This window comes from Ursus maritimus, unplaced genomic scaffold (assembly GCF_017311325.1).
Source record: "Ursus maritimus isolate PB19 unplaced genomic scaffold, ASM1731132v1 scaffold_25, whole genome shotgun sequence".
Taxonomy (NCBI): domain Eukaryota; kingdom Metazoa; phylum Chordata; class Mammalia; order Carnivora; family Ursidae; genus Ursus; species Ursus maritimus.
The window spans coordinates 26,364,001-26,388,735 of record NW_024425008.1 but is presented as its reverse complement, the minus strand read 5'-3'; the positions used below and the strand labels follow the sequence as shown (position 1 = coordinate 26,388,735).

The 24,735-nt window shown below is 37.6% G+C and overlaps 1 protein-coding gene across 1 annotated transcript; it reads left to right on the top strand.

Annotated features, from left to right (window-relative positions):
* Positions 1 to 219: 219 nt before the first annotated feature.
* PTGR2 (prostaglandin reductase 2) lies at positions 220 to 24,077 on the top strand. The gene is made up of 10 exons (XM_008699929.2): positions 220 to 471; positions 5,149 to 5,232; positions 6,699 to 6,817; positions 14,443 to 14,634; positions 17,315 to 17,485; positions 18,472 to 18,681; positions 19,595 to 19,716; positions 20,761 to 20,848; positions 22,374 to 22,413; positions 23,532 to 24,077. Exons 2-10 carry the CDS (start codon positions 5,196 to 5,198, stop codon positions 23,606 to 23,608), a joined length of 1,056 nt encoding a protein of 351 aa, XP_008698151.1. The 5' UTR covers positions 220 to 471; positions 5,149 to 5,195; the 3' UTR covers positions 23,609 to 24,077.
* The last annotated feature ends 658 nt before the right edge of the window (positions 24,078 to 24,735 follow it).

Sequence of the window (24,735 nt, the reverse complement as noted above, 5' to 3'; positions counted from 1 at the left end):
ACCCCACACCTTCCGCACCTCTCTCAGAAATGTGGGAACCCCGGAATCCTGCCTAAACTGTGAAAGCCCGCCCCCGCACGGGAGGGGGCGGCGGCGAGGAGCAGAGGTCTAGCAGTGCGCCTGCGTACTGGGTTCGGAGGGCAGCGGTCGCTCGGCGGGCCCCTCGCGAGCGCCGCACACCACGCGAGATTTCCTCCCCAGCGGCGGGGCGGTGACTGCCGGGAGTCGGGAGGTCCCACAGCTGCTGTCCCGGGAGCCACTGCTCGGTCGCGCCTTCCGGTTGTGGGAGGATCTAGGAGCCAGGGTGACCTCCACTTTTTTTCCCCCCGGAGCTGCGGCCACGCTGGCGTTATTGCGTAGGTCACTAGGCTAGGGAATGCTCGAGAAGAAACAGAAGCAGATTTTTTTTTTTCTTAATTTTTGAACTGTTGGGAGTAAGCAACCTCGAGTTTGGACGTAATTGTGTTTAAGGTGCGTCTGGGACGTTTATATAACACATATTTATTGAGCATGTGTCATATGACAGTCAGAGAGTGAACATAAATCATTGACACAAATCCCTGCCCTCTCGGCGCTTACAATCGGTCGGGGAAGCCAGCTTGAAATTTGTGCTGTAGACGAAGATTTTTATTCATTTTCACGTGAGTGGTTGGTAGTGGGAGCCAGAGAGGAAGGTGAAGTCAGTGGGGAAGGGGAAGAGCCGGGCAGGAATCCCCACATATTAGACTTGGGCAGAAGGAGGAAACCAGAACACTGGAGATGGAGCGACCAGCCAGCCGCAAAGAGTGGAGGCAATCCCAGAGATGTCTACCTTTTATAACAAGGTCGTGGTCAGCAGAGCCATTTATGGCAGGATAATTGAACGAGATCAGGTTAGGGAAGTGTTTCTTTAAAAAGGTACTAGGAAGCTCATGTTACGGGAATGGGTTGTGTTGTGTTTGAGTGTGGGTTCCAGTGTTGGTCATTACCAGTTATGCAAACATGGGCAAGTTATTCGACCTGTTTCTCCCTTTCCTCGTCTAGACTATGGGGATAAATGACAATACCATCCTCAGAGTTGTTGGGTGGAGAGGTTAAGCGAAACAATGATTATAAAAACTTTAGCCCAGGCCCTGGCACTTAGTAACATTGGGAAGACTGGCTGAGAGAAGAGCCTTTTCTAAGATCCCACGTGACTAGAACTCGGTCAGGTATTCTGTCTACTTAATTGAATGCCCTTTTCCGAATACTACTAGGCTACAAGGTAGACACTCAACACACTCTTTATGACCAGCATGGGTGAATTTTTCTTTTCTTTCTTTTTCTTTCTTTTCTTTCAAGATTTTATTTGACAGAGAGTATAAGCAGGGGGAGAGGGAGAAGCAGACTCCCTGCTGAGCAGGGAGCCTGATGTAGGGTGAGAGTAAATTTTTCAGTTGATCATTGATCTGGTGTTATTTTGAGATATTACTTAACATAATTGGAAACCCACTTAATATCATACCAGACAAACATGGTATGCTTAATGTCAGTCAGTAAAGAGTTGAGTGTCTTCCCCACTCCTCTACTAAGGGTGAATGTAACACCACCATCACCTCTCCTTTCAGATCTAGAACTAAGTGTGTCATATTTTAAGATTTTAATTTTGTTCTTTATGTTTTAAATGTTTGTTGTGCTATCAAGGGATATTGTGCAATTATCCTATCTTAGTTAATTTTAGTATTTGACAGTTGAAAACTTTCTAATACAGAGGGAGAGAAATTTGATAGTGTACTTTTTATCCTAAAAAACAGTATTTGGGCAAATCTACAGTGTGCATATTTTAAAGAAAGCATACATTGAAAGTAATCAGAGAAGAAGGCAAATATGAAACTTCATTTGGGAAGACTCCTTTGATTGAAAATTATGGTGCTGTTAATAACCACTTCAGGGCAGTTCTCTTTGGATCCAGCATCAGATGGGAATATTTTGTTTTTTAATTCTTCCATAATTTACACGTACGGTGATTCAATAGAAAATTTCCTTTTAAAAATATGTTTAGCCCCACAAGACATTTTGGACTTCTTGATGTGATGAAAGAGGATGCACACAGCACCATCTTTAAAGATCCTTACCTAAAAAACTGAACCTGCATCTAATCAAATCTCTAGATGTAACTACTAGTTGGGGATTGCGGGGGCGGGGGGGGTTATGTGGATGGGGAAGATATAAGAATGAGACATAAAATGACATAAAAGAATGTCATTTATGAGAATAAATGACACTATGAGGAAGCAGTCAAAGGACATTCCATAGACAAAGGAATTAAGCAACAAATGTTTCTTCAACAATGGCATGAAATAAAAAAGGTGAGGAGACTCAAAATTAGTATGTGGACCTTGAATCCTGATTCTACTGAACCAACTGTAAAAAGACATGTTTGAGAGTTGCTCGAGGGGAGGGGGGTGGGGGGATGGGGTAACTGGATAATAGATGTTAAGTAGAGCTCGTGATGTAATGAGCACTGGGTGTTATATAAGACTGATGAATCACTGACCTCTACCTCTGAAACCAATAATACATTATATGTTAATTAATTAAATTTAAATTTTAAAAGGGGGAAATAAACTAAAAAAAAATAAATTGTCTACAATTGGCAAAAAAAAAAAGACATGTTTGAGATGATCAGGGAATTTGAATATGTACTAAGTATTAGATAATGTTAAGGAATTACCTATATTATCAGTTCTGTCAGGTTAATAGTATAGTGTTTGTGTTTAAAATAATCTGTTACCAGAGATGCAAACTGAGGGATTTTTGGCAATAGGATAATGTTTGGGATTTGTTTTCAGGGGAAACAGGGAAATGCAGTCTTTTAGCAGGGAACATTGTACACGAAAGAGAGAATGGGTATTGAGGGCCGCTAGCCATTAATGTCACAACCAGTGAGGTTACAAATACATACATTATAAAAAGTAAGAAAGCAATATTCTTCCTTCTGTCTTACTGAATGTTGCTAACATCATTTAGTTAATTGGGAGTAGAATTCCCTTCCTCTAGGAAAGAGTACCTGTAGGACAGTTGGACATTATTATACGGCTATATATGTAAAAACCCTGTTTGGGGGAGATTGTGGGACAATAGTGCAAAGAGTGAGGCATGTGAGATCTGGGATGAGAAGATTTATATTCCAGTTCTTTTTTTTTTAAAGATTTTATTTATTTATTTAACAGAGATAGAGACAGCCAGCGAGAGAGGGAACACAAGCAGGGGGAGTGGGGGAGGAAGAAGCAGGCTCATAACAGAGGAGCCTGATGTAGGACTCGATCCCGTAACGCCGGGTCACGCCCTGAGCCGAAGGCAGACGCTTAACCGTTGTGCCACCCAGGAGCCCCTATATTCCAGTTCTAAATCCTCTGCTTACCTGCTGTATGATCGTGGGTACTAAGTGTATCTCCACTTCCCCTATAAAATGAGAATAGTCATATATTTACCTACATAACTTTGTTTTAAAGAAAGGTAATGGAATCTATGTGAAAGTTCTGTATAGATTATCTCCGTATAAATATTATGGTAAGCAAGATTTGGCAAATACCCTGTGATGATTATTTAACATTTTTTGGAGTATATGTGAATATCAGGTTTATATAGGATACTCAAGTACTTTATAGGATACAGAGAAAAATGAAGAAATTGAAATATCCTGCAAATTTAGAAACTAGATTAGGAGTAGAGTCTTGCATAAACAAAATTGCCCGGTGATACAAGGCAATGGATTATTAGATATCAGATGGATTTACAGATGGTTGTCAAATGTCTAAGTGTGCTGCTATATAAAATCTTTTACAATATAAAATGAAAATTAGAGATGATGTTAAGAACTAAATATGTTGCAATTGTTAAAAAAATAAGTGGTTGATACAGTTGTTTGCCTTTGGGCTTCTCAATGTTATGGACTAAAGATGATAAAATATCTAAGCAGAGAAGACAGAAGTGCTAAGTAAGTATATTAAATTTAAGAAAGATAATGTTTGCTTAGTATTTTAGAAGTCAAACAACTTAAACATACAGGATGGAATTTTTATGTAGTAGTTAAGAGATTGGCTCTGGAGGGTCCGGCAGCCTGGGTTTGAATTTTAGCTCCACCACCTTAGGAGAATGCTTAAACCCTTTAAGGCTCAGCTTCCTCCTCTGTAAAATGGGGATAATAATACCACTTAATAGGATTTTTAGGAGATTAAAAGAATATGTATATTTGGGGTGCCTGTGACTCTCGATCTCAGGGTTGTAAGGTCGAGCCCCACTTTGGGTGTGGAGATTACTTAAAATCTTTGAAAATAGAATATACACATTAAAGATTAAATGAATATATGTGTGTGTGTATGTAGATTTCATAGCACTCACAGTAGTGCTTGTCACGTAGTAGCACTTACTAAGGTCAGGGCCCTTTCTCCCAAGTCAGATAGTGCCAGACTGGAACTTCATTTTGCTTCTTTTATTAGCTCAAATTGAAACCCCAGAATAAACTGATCCTTTACTTTCTTATTTTGCCATTCTGTATTACAGAATTTTCTATAAGGTGAGGATTTCAAAATGCTTTCAATGTTTTACTTTTTTAAATTTTTTTTTTTTTTTTTAGTAATTTTTACACCTTCAAGCTACATGGGACTTGAACTCAAAACCCTGAGGTCAAGAGTCACATGCTCTTCCAAATGAGACGGCCACGCACCTCTGATATTTTACTTCTATTATAAACAAAACTGTTAGTTTCCATTTTGATAAATGAATAAAATAATTTTTGAAAATTTGGTTACATCTCAACCAGCTAGTGTTTTTATTTTGCTACTAGATTAACTGTTTAACTCTGGAGGAATATATCATGTTTTCTTTTAATCAAGCCACAATGGGAGGCTTAATCATGATGGTATAAAGATGAATGTACTTGAATTATGAGGCCAAAAGCATTTTTCTCCTAGTCTTTTGAACTTGTTCCTATTAGCCAAAAATTCTGATTAGATTTAGTCTTTCTTTACATATTTGCTTTAGGAGGCAAACCCTGACAGTAGACTGTATCTTTTCTGGATCCTAAATATGATTTTTCCTCTCCTTGTTCAGAAACACAAATGTGCTCTTTTAAAAAATTTTTGAATATTTTAAAACCTTGTGATTTTAAAACTTTTCTGTTTGTAGGAGTTATTTTATACAGAAATCTTTTGAGACCCCTGTGCAGCAAGGTGATGATTGTACAAAGAGTGGTATTGAATTCCCGACCTGGTATGTATTTGTCTGTGATGAATGAACAGCTGTGGTCTTTGATAATTATTATTGTTATTTTTTAAGATTTATTTATTGGGGGGGGGCAGGGGGAGGGGCAGAAGGAGAGGGAGAGAGAGAATCTCAAGCAGACTCCCTGCTGAGCGTGGAGCCCAAGGCTGGGTCAGTCCCATGTCTCTGAGATCATGACCTGAGCTGAAATCAACAGTGGGACACTGAACTGACTGAGCCACCCAGGCACCCCAGTCTTTGATAATTATTAATGAAAATGAAGGAACAAAAAGTAATCGTCAATGTGGTAAATTAAGTTAGGAAGATACTCACCCTGGTAGAGATATTAGAAGAAACTCTTTAAGCAATGTAATATTCACTTTTTTAAGTGATTACTTATCAAGGCTATTTGTTGAAGAAAGAAAGGTATTTTGAAATTATTATATTTAAAAGGTTATATTACAAATATATATGGCTTTTGTTTTTTTCTTTGTAGTATGTATTGTCAATTCTTAAAATTGGCCTTTCTGTTTTATGTGAAAAGCACTGACCTATGTCTGTGCTGACATCTAACCTGAATCATAGAAACTTAGATGTGGAAATAACCTGGGAGGTTTGGGCACACGCTGCTTTGGTTTTACTGTTTACTTATTTACTTAGTGTGTGGCTTGGGGAAATCACTTACCTTGTCTGTTTTTTCTTTTTTTTACCCCCACTTACCTTTTCTGACTTCAGTTTTAGTAAAGTGAGCTATTAGATAAAAATGTTTACATTCTGTTCCCACCTTAGACACCTGATGATTTAATCAATAGGAAGTTTGCTTATGTTAAACATAACTGAGTAAGAATAGACTTTTAGTGATGGCATTTTCTGCTTACAAATTTTTCTTTCCATACTTCAAATTTTCTAATTTTCAAGACTATATATTTATTTTAAAGTAGGCTCCACATCCAGTGTGGGACTCGAACCTACAATCTTGAGATCAAGAGTTGTAGCTCCACCAACTGAGCCAGCCAGGTGCCCCAAGACTTTACTTTTTTTTTTTAAAATTGCATTAATTTAAGTTTCCATTTCTTCTTAAAATGAGGAAGGAAAGTTTGCTTAACTATTTATTTTGGCTGATGTGTTTCTGCTGCCTTGTAAATTTTGAATTTTCATAATTTAAACTGGCTGTGAGTTTTCACTTTTTGAAATCCTATAATTTTAAAACAGATGAAGTGTTTTATCTGTAATCAGCTTTAAAATTTTTTTTGAAGCTCTTAGCGATATTCCACAGGAACTTCTTGGGGAAAATCAAGAGCAATTGAAACTATTTGAAGAATTTACACTGTGTAACAGAGAAATTACAAAATAATGTAGATTTATTCATGTCTGTATTAAAAGGGAGTTATCTGTATCATAGAGTTAACCTTCTGAAGAATAATAATTACATAGGAAAGTAACTTTTTTATTTTATATTTTCCTTAATATTTTAGGAAAAAATGGTAATCCAGTGGCAGAAAATTTCCGAGTAGAAGAAGTAAATTTATCAGATAATATCAATGAAGGACAAGTACAAGTGAGAACTCTTTATCTTTCTGTGGATCCTTACATGGTAAGAATGAGGATTTTGTGACTTGGTGAAAATTAATTTTATTTTCGTATTTTTCATGTGGCATCTCAATTCTATTGTGCAATCCTTACGATTAATAAATATTTGAGCAATTATATCTTGATACCTGGGAATTACAGATTGCCTTTGTTTTTATTCACTAGCGTTATTAAGGAATGTTGTAGAAGAATGTTTTCATAATAGTAGTACATGTGGTTAATCAGGTTCTTTCAAATTAGGATCGGAAATTCTCTCAACAAGGCAGGCTGTGTATAAGACCTTTATTCTAGCTGGTCTCTCTTTTTTTTTTGAAGACTTATTTATGTATTTTAGAGCGGTGGGCAGGGGCAGAGGGAGAGGCAGAGAGAAACTCAAGCAGACTGCGCCCTGAACCCGACATGGGGCTCAGTCTCATGACCCTGAGATCATGATCTGAGCCAAAACCAAGAGTCAGACGCTTCACCAACTGCACCACCCAGGCACCCTTCTAGTTGGTCTCTTTTTGAAGGAACAGGCTCACTTTTAGAAGGAGATTTATTGAAAGATACTGTTAGAGCTGCAGATGAGAAGCGCTCAGGCACACAGACTTAGACTCTATACAGAGATAGTTTTTGCTTCTCCTTTTCCTATACAAATGCTTTCATTTCATTTTCTTGCCGGATTAGAACCCCCAGTACAGTGTTATATAGAAGTGGTGAGAGTGGACATTTTTATCTTGTTCCTAGATCTTAGGTAGAAAGCATTCAGTCTTTTGGGGCGCCTGGGTGGCACAGCGGTTGGGCGTCTGCCTTCGGCTCAGGGCGTGATCCCAGCATTATGGGATCGAGCCCCACGTCAGGCTCCTCCGCTATGAGCCTGCTTCTTCCTCTCCCACTCCTCCTGCTTGTGTTCCCTCTCTCGCTGGCTGTCTCTATCTCTGTCAAATAAATAAATAAAAATCTTTAAAAAAAAAAAAAAGAAAGCATTCAGTCTTTCATCATTAAGTATGAAGTGGGATTTGGTAGATGCCCTTTATCAGGTTGAGGAGATTTCCTCCTATTCCTGATTTGTTGAACATTTTTATCATAAAGAGATGTTGTTGTTGTTGTTTTTTAATTGTGATAAGATATATATAACAAAATATGCCGTTTTAACAATTTTCAATTGTATAATTCAGTGGCATTAAGAACATTCACAGTGTTACACAGCCATTACCACTTTCCATTTCCAGAAATTTTTCATCATCCAAAACAGAAATTCTGTGCCCATTAAATAATAAAGTCCTCCTACTCCCTCCCATCAGAAGCAGTTTTAGATTTTGTCATGTGCATTTTCTAAAATGCTTCTATTAAGATGATCATGTGGTTTTTGCCTCTTAATCTGTTGATATCGTTTTTTATATTAATTAATTTTTAGATGTTACATCAGTCTTGCATTCTTGGAATAAATGACACTTGTTCCTGGTGTGTAATTCCTTGATATGTTGTTGGATTTATTATTTTTTCTTTAAGATTTTATGTATTTTTTTGAGAGAGAGGCTACAGAGATAGCGAGAGAGAGTACAGGCAGGGAGAAGAGGAAGAAGCAGGCCCCCCACTGAGCAGGGAGCCCAACGTGGGGCTTGATCCCAGGAACCCTGGGTTCATGACCTGAGCCGAAGGCAGATGCTCAACCGACTGAGCCACCCAGGCACCCCTAGCATTTATTTTTTTAAAAAGATTTATTTATTTATTTATTTATTTGAGAGAGAGAAAGAGAGAGAATGTGTGTGTGCATGCACAAATAGAAGGAGGAGCAGAGGGAGAGGGATAAGCAGACTGCATGCTGAGTGTGGAACCTGATGCAGGGCTCAATGCTGGTGACTGAGATGCCCTGATATGATGTTGGATTAGTTTGCTACTATTTTGTTGAGGAGTTTTGCATCCATAAGGCTATGAAACTATATTCGTGGTGTGTTTTCTTGTGATGTGTTTGCCTGACTTTGGTATCAGGGTACTATGGGCCTCAGAATGGGCTGGGAAATGTTCCCACCTGTCCTATTTTTGGAAGAGTTTGTGAAGAATTGGTATTCTTGAGAAGATTGGTAGAATTCACCAATGAAGCTATCTGGCCTGGGCTTTTCTTTTTGGAGAATTTTAAAATTCCTAGTTCAATATCTTCATTTGTCTTAGGTCTACTAGGATTTTCTGTTTGTTCTTGAGTCAGCTTCAGTAGTTTGTGTCTAAGTTGTATAATTTATTGGCATACAGTTCTTAGTATTTCCTTATAATCCTTTTTTATCTCTGAAAGATAGGTAGTAATACCCTTTCTTCCATTCCCAATTTTAGTAATTTAAGTCTTGTCTATTTTTTTCTTGGTCAGGTTAGCTGAAACTGTCAATTTTGTTAATTTTTCAAAGGACCAACTTTTGGTTTTGTTGATTTTCTGTATTGTTTTCCTGTTGTCTGTTTCATTAATTTCTGTTCTTTGTACTAGTTTTATAGCTTCCTGTATTTATGTAAAATAAAAAGTTCAGAGAAAATCAGAATAGCTTATTCAATAAACTGTAAGATCAGTTGACTACATACTTTTAGGGAAAAATTACATTTTTAGCTCAACCCTTCACTAGAATAAATTCCAAGAGATAATAAAAAATTAAAGAAAAAATGAAACTATAAAAAACTTTAGGGGATGTCTGGGTGGCTCAGTTGTTAAGCATCTGACTCTTAAGACTTTGTAAGAATGACAGCAGACCCAGCTAATATGAAAAAACATGATTGATAAATATGACTATTTAAAAAACACTGTATTTTGTAAAACAATAAAATAGCATGTACAAAATCAAAAGATAAATGGCAAACTTAGAAGAATTTGCAGTATAAAGAAGAAAAAAGATGATAATGACTGACATGCAGAAAGCTCCTATACATTAATCTGTGAAAAGTAGAAGGTTGGCCAAAGAAACAAGTAGGCAATTCATAATCTCTTTCTGTGTTACTGTTTCTGTACTGTCTGCTTGCCTCCTCCTTTTGGCTTTTAAAGTACCCTTGTAAGGGATAAGGAAAATCTTGCCTTACCTCTTCTCAGGCTTCATTTACAGTGGCTGCCCAATGGCAGTGCCATGTTCTGCCAGGAGAGTTGTAGCTTTGGGAAGGCTCCTCTTCCCTCTGATCCAGGAGTGCAGTTCAGCCTCTTCCAGTGACACCAGTCACACTTGATTATGTTAACAGTGGAAGGCAATTTGATGACTTCATTCAAAATTCTTCCCCAGGGTAGGAAGAAATTGTTCTTTATGGGCTAGGGAAACGAGGTGGTGATTGGTCTAGAACATTCTAAATAGGCAAATGTTCAAGTTGATACAGAGGGGTAAATTAGGCCACTGATTTCCCACAGACCTAAGGATGCTCCACCTTTCAATGGCAGCTAAGACAAGCTCAGTCAAGCTGTGGGCCTCACTCAACACTCTAAACTGTGCTAAGCAAATCGCATGAAGAGAATAATGACGACAAATTCAGGAGAAAAATGACAGTGCACTATTTAGTGTTTAGAGTCAATTCTTTTTTTTTTTTTTTTTAAAGATTTTATTTATTTATTTGACAGAGATAGAGACAGCCAGCGAGAGAGGGAACACAAGCAGGGGGAGTGGGAGAGGAAGAAGCAGGCTCATAGCGGAGGAGCCTGATGTGGGGCTCGATCCCATAACGCCGGGATCACGCCCTGAGCCGAAGGCAGGCGCCCCTAGAGTCAATTCTTGATGATGACTGGTTTGGATTTCTTAAGACTTCAACACTTCAATGTATAAGACAAAGCTCAGGGCACAAAGTTACACATGCCCTGATGAACAAAATGTAAAGCATATCATTTAAGCCCAGGATAATAGGTACAAAGAAAATTAAAAGAATAAAATTTACCAAAATAAAGCCAAGGTTCAAGGTTAGAAGGGTTTTAAAAATCAAACAGAGCAGTCAAAAAGGAATATTTGAAAACAAGCAGAAGGGATGTGTTTTTCACAGTATTCTTTAAGTTGGAACAAACTTCCTGTTCAGCAGACTTCCCCCTGAGAATCTTATAGTGAGAGAAATTTATGACCCAAAGATTTTAGGAGAGATGATGATAAGATTATGACATAAATTGAATTCATGACCTCCACTTCTAAATACACCCAACCTCAAAACAACAAAAACAGAAAACCTCTTTTTCCTCCAGGGAAGTATATAGCTCCTTCATCCACTCATTTCATGCTACAAAGCGCTGAGTTTTTCTTGAGAATTTTGTCTCTTCGTTCTCTGTATTCGTTCGTCAGTCAATCTCAGGTCCTTACTTCTAAGTACATCTCAATTCAGTGCACTTTTCCATAAACTGCGAGGACATCTACCTAGTCCAAATCACCATTGTTTCTCCCCCAGTGGGGTATCCTTGCGTACACTCTTTGCCCCCTTAGGTGGTCTTCCACACTGCAGCCAGAAAGATATTTTTACAATTTACAATAGCAACTAATCATGTCACCTTTATGTTTAACGGCTTTCCTTTAGTCTTGAGATAAAGAGTAACGTTCTGGACATGGTCTAAGATGCTGCATCGTCTGGTCCCTGTTTGCCTGCCCAGCCTTACCACACCCTACTTTACTTCTTCCCTTTGTACCCTGGCCACATCGGGCCTCTTCTTGTGTAACACACCAGTGGCCCTTTTTGCTCAAGCCTAATATTAGTCGTTTTTTTCCTTTTTTATATTTTTTAATGCTTTCATAGCTTAGGGGTCTTCCTAATCCTGGGGAGACTGCCCCTACCAGCATATTTTTAGAGATAAAAAACATCTTGCCTGGAACATACCAACCACCTCCTTCATTTAACTCTCACATACTAAGCCAATATTTTCCCTGCCCCAAATCACCAAAGGGCCAGGTGCCAGACAACTGGGACCACCCCTATAAGCCAGAGCCCATGGAAATTATTCAAACTGTCTAACCCTAAACTTACTCAAGTTTGCTTACCCTGTCCTGCCCATTTCCTCCCCCTGAAGTCACAGTAAAGACTGGGCCGTGCTTTCCTGTTGCTGCTTTTTCTTCCTGACTCACTCTGGTGCTTCCCCGTATGGCCCTGGGTGGTACTATGTGCTCCTCCTCTTGGGAATTGTAAGTAATAAACTCTTCCTTAAAGACGGTTGTCTCCGTGTCTGTTGTTTTACTGTATCTGACTAAAAATCCCGAGTACAAATTAAAACAAGCCTTCACACATGCTGTCCCTCTGTCTTCTTCCCACCCCTCTCCCATTATCTGGCCAACTCCTGTTATTCCCTCCAAGCCTGCAATAAAAGGATTTGCTTTGGTAAATTACCTTGAACCCTCAGACTAATCCTTTCTCTGTTACATTTTCTCAAAACAAGACCTTGATCTGTAGCATTTATCCCATTTGTAATGAAGAATTATCTGTGTAGTTATTAGGTGTCTGTCTTCCCTAAGAAAGAGTAATCTTATGGAGTCAGAGGTCCTACTTATCACTTTATTTCCATCACTAGCATGGTGTTTATTAAGTATTAATTAAAGGAAGGAGGAAAGAAAATCATTTTGGTTGCTTTTATTAGACACTGTTCTTTTTTTTTTTTTTTTTAAGATTTTATTTATTTATTTGACACAGAGAGAGACAGCCAGCGAGAGAGGGAACACAAGCAGGGGGAGTGGGAGAGGAAGAAGCAGGCTCCCAGCGGAGGAGCCTGATGTGGGGCTCCATCCCAGAAGCTGGGATCATGCCCTGAGCCGAAGGAAGATGCTTAATGACTGCGCCACCCAGGCGCCCCTATTAGACATTGTTCTTAAAAATATATAATTCATAACTAATTTTATTTATTTATTTATTTATTTATTTATTTATTTTTTCCAAATTTTCCAAATCTATTTCTTAGTTCTTACTCTTACTGTGCTGACAGCTGGCATCATTACTATCTGCCCTTATTAAGCAAGATCATAACTAATTTTATTTATTTATTTATTTATTTATTTTAAAGATTTTATTTATTTATTTGACAGACAGAGAGACAGCCAGTGAGAGAGGGAACACAAGCAGGAGGAGTGGGAGAGGAAGAAGCAGGCTCCCAGCAGAGGAGCCCGATGTGGGGCTCGATCCCAGGACCCTGGGATCACTCCCTGAGCTGAAGGCAGACACTTAATGACTGAGCCACCCAGGCGCCCCAAGATCATAACTAATTTTAATCGCCATGTGTTCACAGTATTTTACATGGTTGTATTTAATGTGTATATACTACTTTGATTTGATATTTAAGTGACTTTATGTACATACTTTCATATGAAAAACCAGTCCAAATATCATTATTTTGGTGGTTATATAATATTCTATTATGTTGACATCAATTACTTATTCCTATTTTCTCTGTTAGCCTTGTTTAAGAGTCTGGTCCTTGGGGGGCACCTGGCTGGCTCAGTCAGTAGAGCATGTGACTTTTGATCTCAGGGTTGTTAGTTCGAGCCCCACAATGGGTGTAGAGATTACTTTAAAAAATAAAAATAATTTACCTTAAAAAAGAAGAGAAGTAGGGTCAGGTCCTTGGTATTCAGTGGCTGTTGCACTTGCTTTCTGAGAATACTTGGGAGGGGCACACTAGCCCAAGTGTAGTTAGTATATTGTCATAGAAGCTTCTGTCTCAATTCCCTGTTTGGGTCTTTTCCCTGTTGAAAACTGTACCACATGGGCCCCCTTAATCAAGTTGCCTTCTGTCTTTTCTATCTCCTGGACCACACTGTGGGCCTCTACATCTTGGCCTTCATGAGTGGGCAAGAGTGAGCCACAGAAAAGAGGGGAGCCTTGACTGCTTCCCAGAGATATCTTTAGCTCTAATCCTGTGGAAAGTCATGTGTCATTGTGACATTTTGTCTTCGTAGAATAAAGAGATCATCCACCTGAGGTTAGGGGGTATGATGTAATGCTTGGTCTAAAATTGTGATGAACAGCTGTGTAAAAATTGTTTCATTTCTTCTTGGGTTATTTCCATTGAGGAAGCAGCACTGCTGGGACAATAGAAATGAATAGTATTAGGGTGTATATGTTGCCAGTTTGTGTTCTATAAAAAATGTACAGTTTTATAATAGCAACATGTAAGTGTAGGTAATTTGCCAGAATCCATTGAAACCATTGACACAGTATTTTGTATTATTTTTGCTAGTGTAATGTAATAGTACTTAAATTTCCTTAATTGTTTAAAAATTTTAACAGCTTTGTTGAAATATAACTCATCTATTATACAGTTTACACATTTAAAGTGTTCAATTCTGGGGCGCCTTGCTGGCTCCGTCAGAAGAGCATGCGACCCTTGATCCCAGGGTCATGAGTTCAAGCCCCATGATGGGTGTAGAGATTACTAAAAATAAGTAGATAAATAAATAAACTTAAAACAAGGTGTACAAATCAGTGGTTTTTAGTCTGTTCACAAGTTGTGGACCTAACTGTACTTCTTTGAAACTGATTAGAGAGGGGATACGTTTTTTTTCTGGATAAAAAATAACTGAAAGGAAGATAGAATTTAGGATAAATATAATTTGTTTGACTAAGATTTTATTTAACATTACTGACTCATACCTTTCTTTTAGTCACCAGGTAAATTAAGAAACTGGCGGGTATTATCAGGCAGAATTATCCTAATCAACGTTTTTTCTTTTTTAGCGTTGCAGAATGAATGAAGACACTGGTACTGATTATATAAAAGCTTGGCAGCTGTCTCAAGTGGTTGATGGTGGAGGTATTGGGATTGTAGAAGAAAGCAAACACATAAATTTTAAGAAAGGCGATTTTGTGATTTCCTTTTATTGGCCCTGGCAAACCAAGGTTATTCTAGATGGAAATAGCCTTGAAAAGGTGATGTATAATATACGATATCTGGATCCCCCCCCCCCCCCCCGTGTAGTTTTTACTTTGTGCATTTGGCATTCAGTTTGTTATCAGGGAGATATAATAAAAGCATACGTTTTCTTTTAGATAGCTTCCAAAATGTGGAAAACCCTTCTTTTCCACTGTTGGCCGTAACTGTATATGACAGTTCTTAGATTATTAGTAGATGGTGGTGTTTTCTGTATTTATTTTTCAAATTTTGCATATATAAAATAAAACCTGAATTGTAAGCATCAAAAGCTATTTTATGCCAAGAACCAGAAGGCCCCCTAGAGTTGTATGCTTTAAAGTTTCCTGAGAAATTGCCATTTGACTTAAGAAATGCATTTGGTTTGTTCTTGAAATTACTTTTTCTGTCAAAGTCCTGAGTTCAGTTTCTGCTATTACTTGAATCATGTGAAATTACCAATATTTGTCTGTTTTGACCTATAATACCTGGCAGCTTCATGTAATTCAACCTAATATATGTCATCAGGGAAGTTACTTTATGCCTCTGACCCTTAGTTTCCCCATGTGCAAGATGAAAATAGTAGTTCTCTCACAAATGAGTGTGGAAGTTAGATGGTATGAGAAATATGACTAAGACTTTCTTAAGGGGCTCCTGGGTGGCTCAGTAGTTAAGCATCTGCTTTCGGCTCAGGGCCTGATCCCAGGGTCCTGGGATCGAGCCCTGCATCGGGCTCTCTGCTCTGCTGGGAGCCTGCTTCTTCCTCTCCCACTCCCCCTTCTTGTGTTCCCTCTCTCACTGTCTGTCTCTCTCTCTGTCAAATAAATAAATAAAATCTTAAAAAAAAAGATTTTCTTAAAAGTTTTATAAAATTTTAGTACTTTTTTAAAAAGATATTTTAATTTTTTAAATTTATTTGAGAGAGGGAGAGCACAAGTGGGGGCGGGGGAGGGGTACAGGGAGAGGGAGAAGGAGAAGCAGACTCCCTGCTGATCAGGGTGTCCCACATGGGCCTCGATCCCAGGACCCTGGGACCATGACCCAAGCCGAAGGCAGATGTTTAACCAACTGAGCCACCCAGGCATCTTTAGTATTTTTTATATTATTACAAATTCTTATAATCAGTTAAAAGTGACTGTTAAGATACAAACGATATGTGGCAGATGTTATACAATAATTTTCAGCTTAATGGTACTAGTAAAATATATTTAACTAGAAATTTCTTAGCAGAAAGTGAAAAAGAAATCTGCCCCAGGTTCTGGTTTTCCCTGTCCTTGTGCTATGGTGGGAAATGGAGCAGGGACAGCTTAAAAAGGCTTTAGGCACAGATATTAGAAATGAAGAAAAGGAATTCAGAAGGGATGGAGAAAGGATATTTGCTAAACACAAACCTATCTTTCAATCTTTTTATATTGGCTTTACAAGTAAATAACTGTTACCTACATGAAATATTTCTGTGTAGACCTTTCTAACTATTGTTGACTTTAACATCTCAATTACCTTTATGTACACACTAGATTTAACTGATAGCCATTTAAGACTGCTGAGTACAAACTGCCATTTTATTTGTTTATGACAGCTAAGTACAAATCAAATTAAGGTAGTGAATCTTAATTACTTTTGGTGGTTTATTAAATTTTTACCAAAATCATTCAATTCCTTAAAAAATTATTATGAAGTTTTTATGGTAGGGAGTCTTTCCATATCATTTCTCTTTATCCAATTCCCCCTAACTTTACAGATAAGAAAACAGACACAGAGAATGTAGAAGTATAACTAATTATTGATAGGGCCTGGTAAACATATAAACGTAAAATGCTAAAAAGTTAAGGGAGCCTCATTTTATTCTGTAATTAAACTAAAAGAAATTGTATCACACTTTCCTTATATTTTTATGGTACATTTTAAGCATCAGTAATGAGAACTGTTGGGGTTTGAGCTGATTTTTATATAGATAAATGTTTACTTTAGAATTGCTCAGAGATTTTAAAACCTTCCAACTCTGCCTATTTTTTCCCCTTAAATATTTCTTCTCTTTTTATATACTTGGGGCATTCACAAGAAAGAACGGTTAGTGTCTTTAAATGTGGGAATTCTTTAAAGTTTTTGTTTGTTTGTTTGTTTTACTATAAAGAGAAGTAATATTCATTTCTTTTTTACTTCGTACAAGTAAATTATAGAATTTTAGCAAGACTGAAGAATGGCTCACTGTTCTAGAAACCATATTGGATTGTTTATTAGTCTGCTTGGAATGCCATTACAAAATACCATAGACTGGGTGGCTTAAATGACAGAAATTTATTTTCTCACAGTTCTGGAGGCTAAAAGTCTGAGATCTAGGTGCTGGAAAATTTGATTTGTAGTGAAGCCTCTCTTCCTGGCTTGCAGTTGGCTGCCTTTTTGCTGTGGCCTCACAGGGCATTCAGCCTTTCGTTTGTGCACATGCAGAGAAAGAGCTCTGGTGTCTCTTCCTCTTCTCATCAGGAAACAAGTCCTGTTTAGGGCCCCTTCCTTAGGACCTCATTTAACCTTAATTATCTCCGTAAAGGCCCTGTCTCCAAATATAGTTACATTAAGGAGTAGGTCGTCAATGTAAGAATTTGGGGGGGACACAACAGTCCATAAGAGGTTGTCTTTACCTTGTTGACTTAAAACAGGAATTCCTAGTATTATTTTTTAAAGTTATATATTTTATTTTAGGTAGACCCACAACTTGTGGATGGACACATTTCATACTTTCTTGGAGCTATAGGTATGCCTGGTTTGACTTCCTTGATTGGGATACAGGAAAAAGGTCATATAACTGCTGGATCTAATCAGACAATGGTTGTTAGTGGAGCTGCTGGTGCTTGTGGATCCTTGGCCGGGCAGGTAAAATTTCTGAGAATTATTTGATTTTCTAAAAAAGTGGTCATAATCAAATTTCTGGATACATGTATATAATTTAAAATATAAAATGGAACAAATTTATAATAGTATTTTACACATTTTGGGTAGAACTGATGTTATTACATGCTTAGACTCTCTTCATAACAACATGAAAAATGTAGATTTTTGTATCTTGTTCTCTGTTAACCAAAAACAGACATGGTAAATGCTAGAGCATTGTTTTAATCAATATAAGGAAGAAGCTCATAGAGTACCTATCTGGAATTCATGAATTAAAAGGCAAACTCATATTTTTTTTTTTAAAGATTTTATTTATTCGACAGAGAGAGACAGCCAGCGAGAGAGGGAACACAAGCAGGGGGAGTGGGAGAGGAAGAAGCAGGCTCAAAGCGGAAGAGCCTGATGTGGGACTCGATCCCGTAACGCCGGGATCACGCCCTGAGCCGAAGGCAGACGATTAACCGCTGTGCCACCCAGCCGCCCCCAAACTCATATTTTTGAAAAGAATCTTCAAATAAGAGCACTTACTGTGTTCTAGAAATATAGGAAGGATTATGATAGAGTTTTAAAGTAAATTGTTTCATGAATAGTAGCCTTTATAGTGTGAAAACCATTGAAACAAAACATTTTATCATAATAGTGATTTTAGTTCTTCAGAGGCCTGAAAAATATTGAACTGCAAGATAGTGATGTTTTGAGTCTGACTGTTCCTTTTATGAAATCAGCTTTAAATTGTGTGATTTTAACATTAAAACTAAGTCTAATGTTAGTCTTCATTTTTTTAGGAGTGACATTGTATCTGGTCTCAATTCTCTTGGTTTCAAATTACTTTAAGCCAACAGCTCTGTAATCAAACCTTATTGTGATGAATACTCTCTTATACTTGTAATATCTTGTATGCTTTCCCATTTTTACACATAAATGTGGCGACAGAAAATTGTTTAATTTTTAAAAATTTTCCCCCCTAGATTGGCCATTTGATGGGCTGTTCCAGAGTGGTGGGAATTTGTGGAACACAGGAGAAGTGCCTCTTTCTGACCTCAGAACTAGGCTTTGATGCTGCAGTTAATTATAAAAAGGGGAATGTGGCAGAACAGCTCCGTGAATTATGCCCAGCTGGAGTGGATGTTTACTTCGACAATGTTGGTGGTGACATCAGTGATACAGTGATAAGTCAGGTTGTGTGCCGATTTGTTTGTTATAAATTTGAATACTACGTTTTATTTGATGTGCTATCTTTTTACCTGATACTGAGAAAAAAATTCTATAACATTCTAGGGTTTATTGTGAGAAATAATGTAACATTCAGTATTGTAATTAAATGATACCGGAAGGCTTGCTGACAGCCACTTCCATTTGCTTGCAGATTTGCACGTGAACATCAATTTCAGTTCTTTGCTAGCAATATTATATTTTTTACCTGCAATTTATTTTTATCAAAAATTACTGTTGTAGGGGCACCTGGCTGGCTTGGTTGGTCAGGCATGTAACTCTTGATCTCAGGGCTGTGAGTTCTAGCCCCATGTTGGGTATAGAGATTACGTAAAAATAAAATTAAAAAAAAAAAATTACAGCTGTATTGTTCAAATGGTGAAGTTTTGACCCTAATTCCCTATCAACTAACTCACAGCCATGGCCTCTGACTTTGGTTAGGGAAAGGATTTTCATAGATTATGGGTATTTACATATTTTTATTGACAATGTTATAAAATACAAACATTAGCGATTAACACTATATTGTCCTTTACTATATGTAAAATTATTTGCAGTTGAGGTTAAACTATTTAAGTCCAAGGAAATACTTCATTGCTACTACTAGCAGTAGCAACAACAATGGCGACACCAGTGTAATTCTTTTGCGCGTTACCAAACTCTCATTTACCTCTATGTTCCTTTGGAGGGGACTTGTTTCCTAGCTAATTAAAACTCTTAAATACAAAGAAGGTGTAAATCTTCAAAGCAAAATCAATTAATTGGCACCAGATGATTAAATACAATAATCAAGGAGGCTTTCATTGAAGCAGGCATAAAATCAGTAAACATAGGAAAGGCATATATTTTAGGGTATAATCATCAATTTTCTCTGAACAGATGAATCAGAACAGCCACATCATCCTGTGTGGTCAAATTTCTCAGTATAACAAAGATGTGCCTTATCCTCCTCCACTACCCCCTGCTATAGAAGCAATCCAAAAAGAAAGAAACATCACAAGGTATGGTCTACCCTTTTCCCCTTATTACCAGATTCCTGAGTTTAAAGATCATAGATGTATATGAAATGTATTGTTCTTCATATGTAATTTTTCCTTATTTTTAAAAAAGATTTATTTATGTATTTCAGAGAGTGAGAAAGCACGCTTGTGCATACATGGGTAGGGGGAGGGGTGAGGGAGAAGGGGGAGAGAAGCAGACTCCCTGCTGAGCGTGGAGCACACTTCGAGAATTGATCTCATGACCTGGAGATGATGACCTGAGCCTAATCAGGAGTTGGACACTCAGCCAACTGAGCCACCCAAGTGTCCCTATATTTTTCCTTATTAAATAAAACTTGAAAATATACATTTTAAGCTAGTTCAGTATTTAGGTTTTTGTGAACTAGCACCCTGGCAGAAAACTTTGTAAAAAATGCATCTGCTCTATCAATCTTTTGCAAGTCTTTTTTTTCCCCAAGTGATAGAAACTCAACTCACATTGGTTTGAGTGCAAAGGAAATTTATTGGCTCATGTTTCTGAGAAGTCCGGTATTAGTATTGACTTAGATTTGGCTGGATAAAAGGTTTGCATAGTGGCATCTCTAGTCAGTTTTTCTCTACCTCTGGGCTGTGCTTTCTTTTGGGTTGGTTGTGTCGCAGGCTCTTTTGCAGCACAGCAAGAGGATGACTGTTACCTCTCGTCTTATACCAGGTTAGCAATCCAAGCAAAAAGAGAACAGCTCTCCCCTCTCGGTTTTGTTAAGTCCCAGAGCTGATACTTACTGGCTCAGACTGGCCTGGCTTTGGTCACAGGAGGGTGGGGAAAGGATATTATCCACAAAGTAAAATCACAGTACTAATTACCAAACAGAGTTCTGGATGCTGGCCAGACAAAACAATGGAAGTCTACTATACTTAACTTATAATTACACTTAAAACTGTATCTGACCAGACTCTGTGATTAAGTCCTAATGTTTGAAAGATTAACAGATATTAGAGTTCTGGAATGATTTGGTTTTCACCCTGCATAGTCTCTGATCATTATCCTTTTCTTCCCCACTGCAGAGAAAGATTTATGGTGTTGAACTATAAGGACAGATTTGAGTCTGGCATTTTACAGCTGAGTCAGTGGTTTAAAGAAGGAAATCTAAAGGTAGAACTTGCTTCTGTTCTTTATCTGTATCATTTGTCTGGTACTTAATATATTTTTATGTTATTTGAATTTATGATAGCAAACATTAGCTTCATAATACAAATTCCTACAAATTTGTACTAAATATTGTAAATTAAGTTTACTCCCAGGTGAGTATAACCTCCTGATTGCAAAACTCTTTCCTGTTAGTCTCTTTATCTAAGATTTCATTAACCTTTACTTTTCTTAGACTATATTACAAAATAAATACGTGTTTTTTCCCAAATTTTAATATTAATTACTTCAACAAATATTCATGGAATGCTACTATGTGTTAGAAACTGTGCTTTCTCAAAAATCTTATAAACACCTCCTTGTACCCCTAACCCTCTACCACCATACTTCTTTGGTTCCCTCCCTGATATTCTGATATGTCTTGGTTGCTGACTGAAAATCAAGAGTTATTAACTTGAGGTCTAGAGACCCTGACCTAGGATGTTCTTGAAACTTGCAAATGATAGACAAAGTTATATGTGTGTGTGGTTATGTTCATGTACTTTGTTTTTTGAAAAGAGGTTGTATAGTTTGTGATATTACCAGTTGAAGATCAGACAATGGGAAAAGATTTTTTTTATTTTTATATTTTTAAAAGATTTATCTACCTATTCGAGAGAGAGACAGAGAGAGAGAGAATGTGAGTGGTGGGGAGGGGCAAGGAGAGAGGGAGAGAATCTCAGACTCTCTGCAGAGCCCAGAGACTAGAGCCTGATGCCCACGATCTGATCAAGACCTGAGCTGAAATCAAGAGTCAGATGCTTGACTGACTGAGTCACCCAGGTACCCCAAGAGGATTTAATTTTTAAGAACCATTTCATAGGAAACTTTTCTGTGCTACCTCCATGAAATGAAGAATATCTATTTTTAGACAGAAAATGCTAAATAGTATTGCTGCCCTTTGCAAAAATGAAGAATATTACAGTTGACCCTGAGCACCTCAGGGGTTAAAGGTGCTGACACCCTGCCCCTCCATGCAGTTGAAAATCCCGGTATGTCTTTTGACTACCCCAGAAGCTTTACTGATAACATAAAGGGTTGATTACCACATATTTTGTGTGTTATGTGTAATTTATACTGTATTCTTTTTTTTTAAAAGATTTTATTTATTTATTTGACAGAGATAGCAAGAGAGGGAACACAAGCACAGGGGAGCTGGAGAGGGAGAAGGAGGCTCCCCGCTGAGCAGGGAGCCAGATGCAGGGCTAGATCCCAGGACTCTGGGATCAGGACCTGAGCTGAAGGCAGACGCTTAACAACTGAGCCACCCAGGCGCCCCTATACTGTATTCTTTACAATAAACTAGAGGAAAAAAATGTTATTAAGAAAATCACAAGGAAGGGAAAATACATATATAGTATGTACTGTGTTTATAAAAAAAAAAATCTGTGTATAAATAGACCTGCACAGTTTAAACCCATGTTGTTCAGGGTCAACTGTAAATAGATACACGGACCTAAAGAATACTATATGTAGCTATTTTGATTTACAGATCAAAGAGACTGTGATGAATGGATTGGAAAACATGGGAGGTAAGATGAATGTAGATTTATTTATTATATGCATGAGCTTGGCACAAATACTCCCTTTTTTCCTTGAATTCTACTTCCCTGGTGTTTTTTTCTTTTTAAATCATTTCTTTCTTTCCTGTAAAACCATCCTGCAGGTTTACTTAAATATCGATATCATCAATTTCCATTAAAGTTCAGCTTAGTGGTATTTAAGAAGTATTGTTTTCACATTTCACATCATAAAATAAGTGTTTCTTTGGTTTTGAAACAAGTTATAAAAAAATATAAGAATCATGAAAGTCATTTATCTTCTAGGTAACTTTCAGGTTGAATGGTTTTATTTATTTATTTATTTATTTATTTGAGAGCAAGCGAGTGAGCAAGCCAGTGAGCATGAGCAGGGGGGAGGAGCAGAGGTAGAGGGAGAAGCAGGCTCCCTGGAGCCCAAATGCAGGGCAATCCCAGGATCCTGAGACCATGACCTGAGCCCAAGACAGACACTTAACTGACTGAGCCACCCAGGAGCCCCCAGGTTGAATGGTTCTAAGGCATCATAAGATTATATTAAACAGATTTTCAATATTTAGGTTGGTTTTTTTTTTAAGATTTTATTTATTTGAGAGAGAGTGCGCATGAGATGTGGGGCAGGATGGGGGGGGGGAGAGAAAGGGGGAGAGGCAGACTCCCTGGTGAGCGGGGAGCCTGCAGTGGGGCTCAGTCCCAGGACCCTGGGATCATGACTTGAGCTGAAGGCAGAAGCTTAACCAGCTGATCCACCCAGGTGCCCCAGATTTCTATTTTTAATAGTTTTTGAAAAGTTGTTTTTGCTGACATTTTATCCTCATACTTATTTATTCTAGTCTTCAGACTCTCTAAACAGTGAATATTGAGGTAGATACAAACATTTCTAGTTTGGGTAAAAGTACATTTTTAAGATATAAATTGGGTTAGTTTATCTTGTAACTTTGTCAGTGTTTCACTTGAGGCTTCTTTTCATGATAATTTCCTTCGGTTTTTAATATTAAAATCATCGCAGAAATTATTCAAATTAACTGTATGTGTTTTCATGTACTGATAAACATGTATGATAGTGATATTTATGTTTTCATATAATCTAGGTCTTTTTTTTTCCTTTCTAGCTGCATTCCAGTCCATGATGACAGGAGGTAACATCGGAAAGCAGATAGTTTGCATTTCAGAAGAAACCTCTGTGTAATCTGTATAAGCATCTTCATCAAGGAAATACACAGATTTCTTTCCATTTTGCACAAAGATTTTTAAGATACATTTAAAAAATCTTAGCATACAGATAGCTTATTTAAATGTGATCATTGCTAATATTTTCTAGTTTCATAACATTTTTTCCCTGTATCTTCAATATCGTATATGTTCTCTATATCCAACATGATTATTTACAGTAATAGATTGAAGTCAACATGACCTATTTTCTTTCTTTTACTGAAACATATTATATATGATATTTGATCAGATATTCTCAAACCACTGGAGATTTGATATAACTGTTTAATGGATCATACTTTATAAATTGATTTTTACAGTTAATAACTTTTATTTAAAGTAGAATGCTTGAGAGGACACGAAGTAAATGTATGTTGACCTGAAAATGCTTTATGTAATTCTTTTTTTTTTTTTAAGATTTTATTTATTTATTTGACACAGAGAGAGACAGCCAGCGAGAGAGGGAACACAAGCAGGGGGAGTGGGAGAGGAAGAAGCAGGCTCCTAGTGGAGGACACCGGGATCACGCCCTGAGCCAAAGGCGTAATTCTTGAACTGTAACTTGGTATAAGAATAGAATTGGGATGATGGGGCGCCTGAGTGGCTCAGTCCTTAAGCGTCTGCCTTCGGCTCAGGGCGTGATCCCAGAGTTCTGAGATCGAGCCCCACATCAGGCTCCTCCAATGGGAGCCGGCTTCTTTCTCTCCCACTCCCCCTGCTTGTGTTCCCTCTCTCGCTGACTGGCTGTCTCTCTCTGTTAAATAAATAAATAAAATCTTAAAAAAAAAAAGAATAGAATTGGGATGGCTTTTCTATATTGTAGATGGAAAAGGGATTTAATGGCAGAGCATTGTTGGAGCTTGGGGGGAATTTAGAGTTTGTGGAGCAGTTTTTAAGATAGGAGAGCAGAGGCTTTGTGTTGAGAAGAGAAATAACAGGTCAGTCAGGTTGATGAAGAGACTAGTTTATTACAGAGGATTATCTGTTTGTGCTTGGCTAAATAATTTACTGGATAGCCTAAAAACTCAAATATATAAAGCATGCTTGTTTTAGGTTAGCAGTTACATATACTGTCAAATAGTGTAAAGATTTTGAGGGCAAATA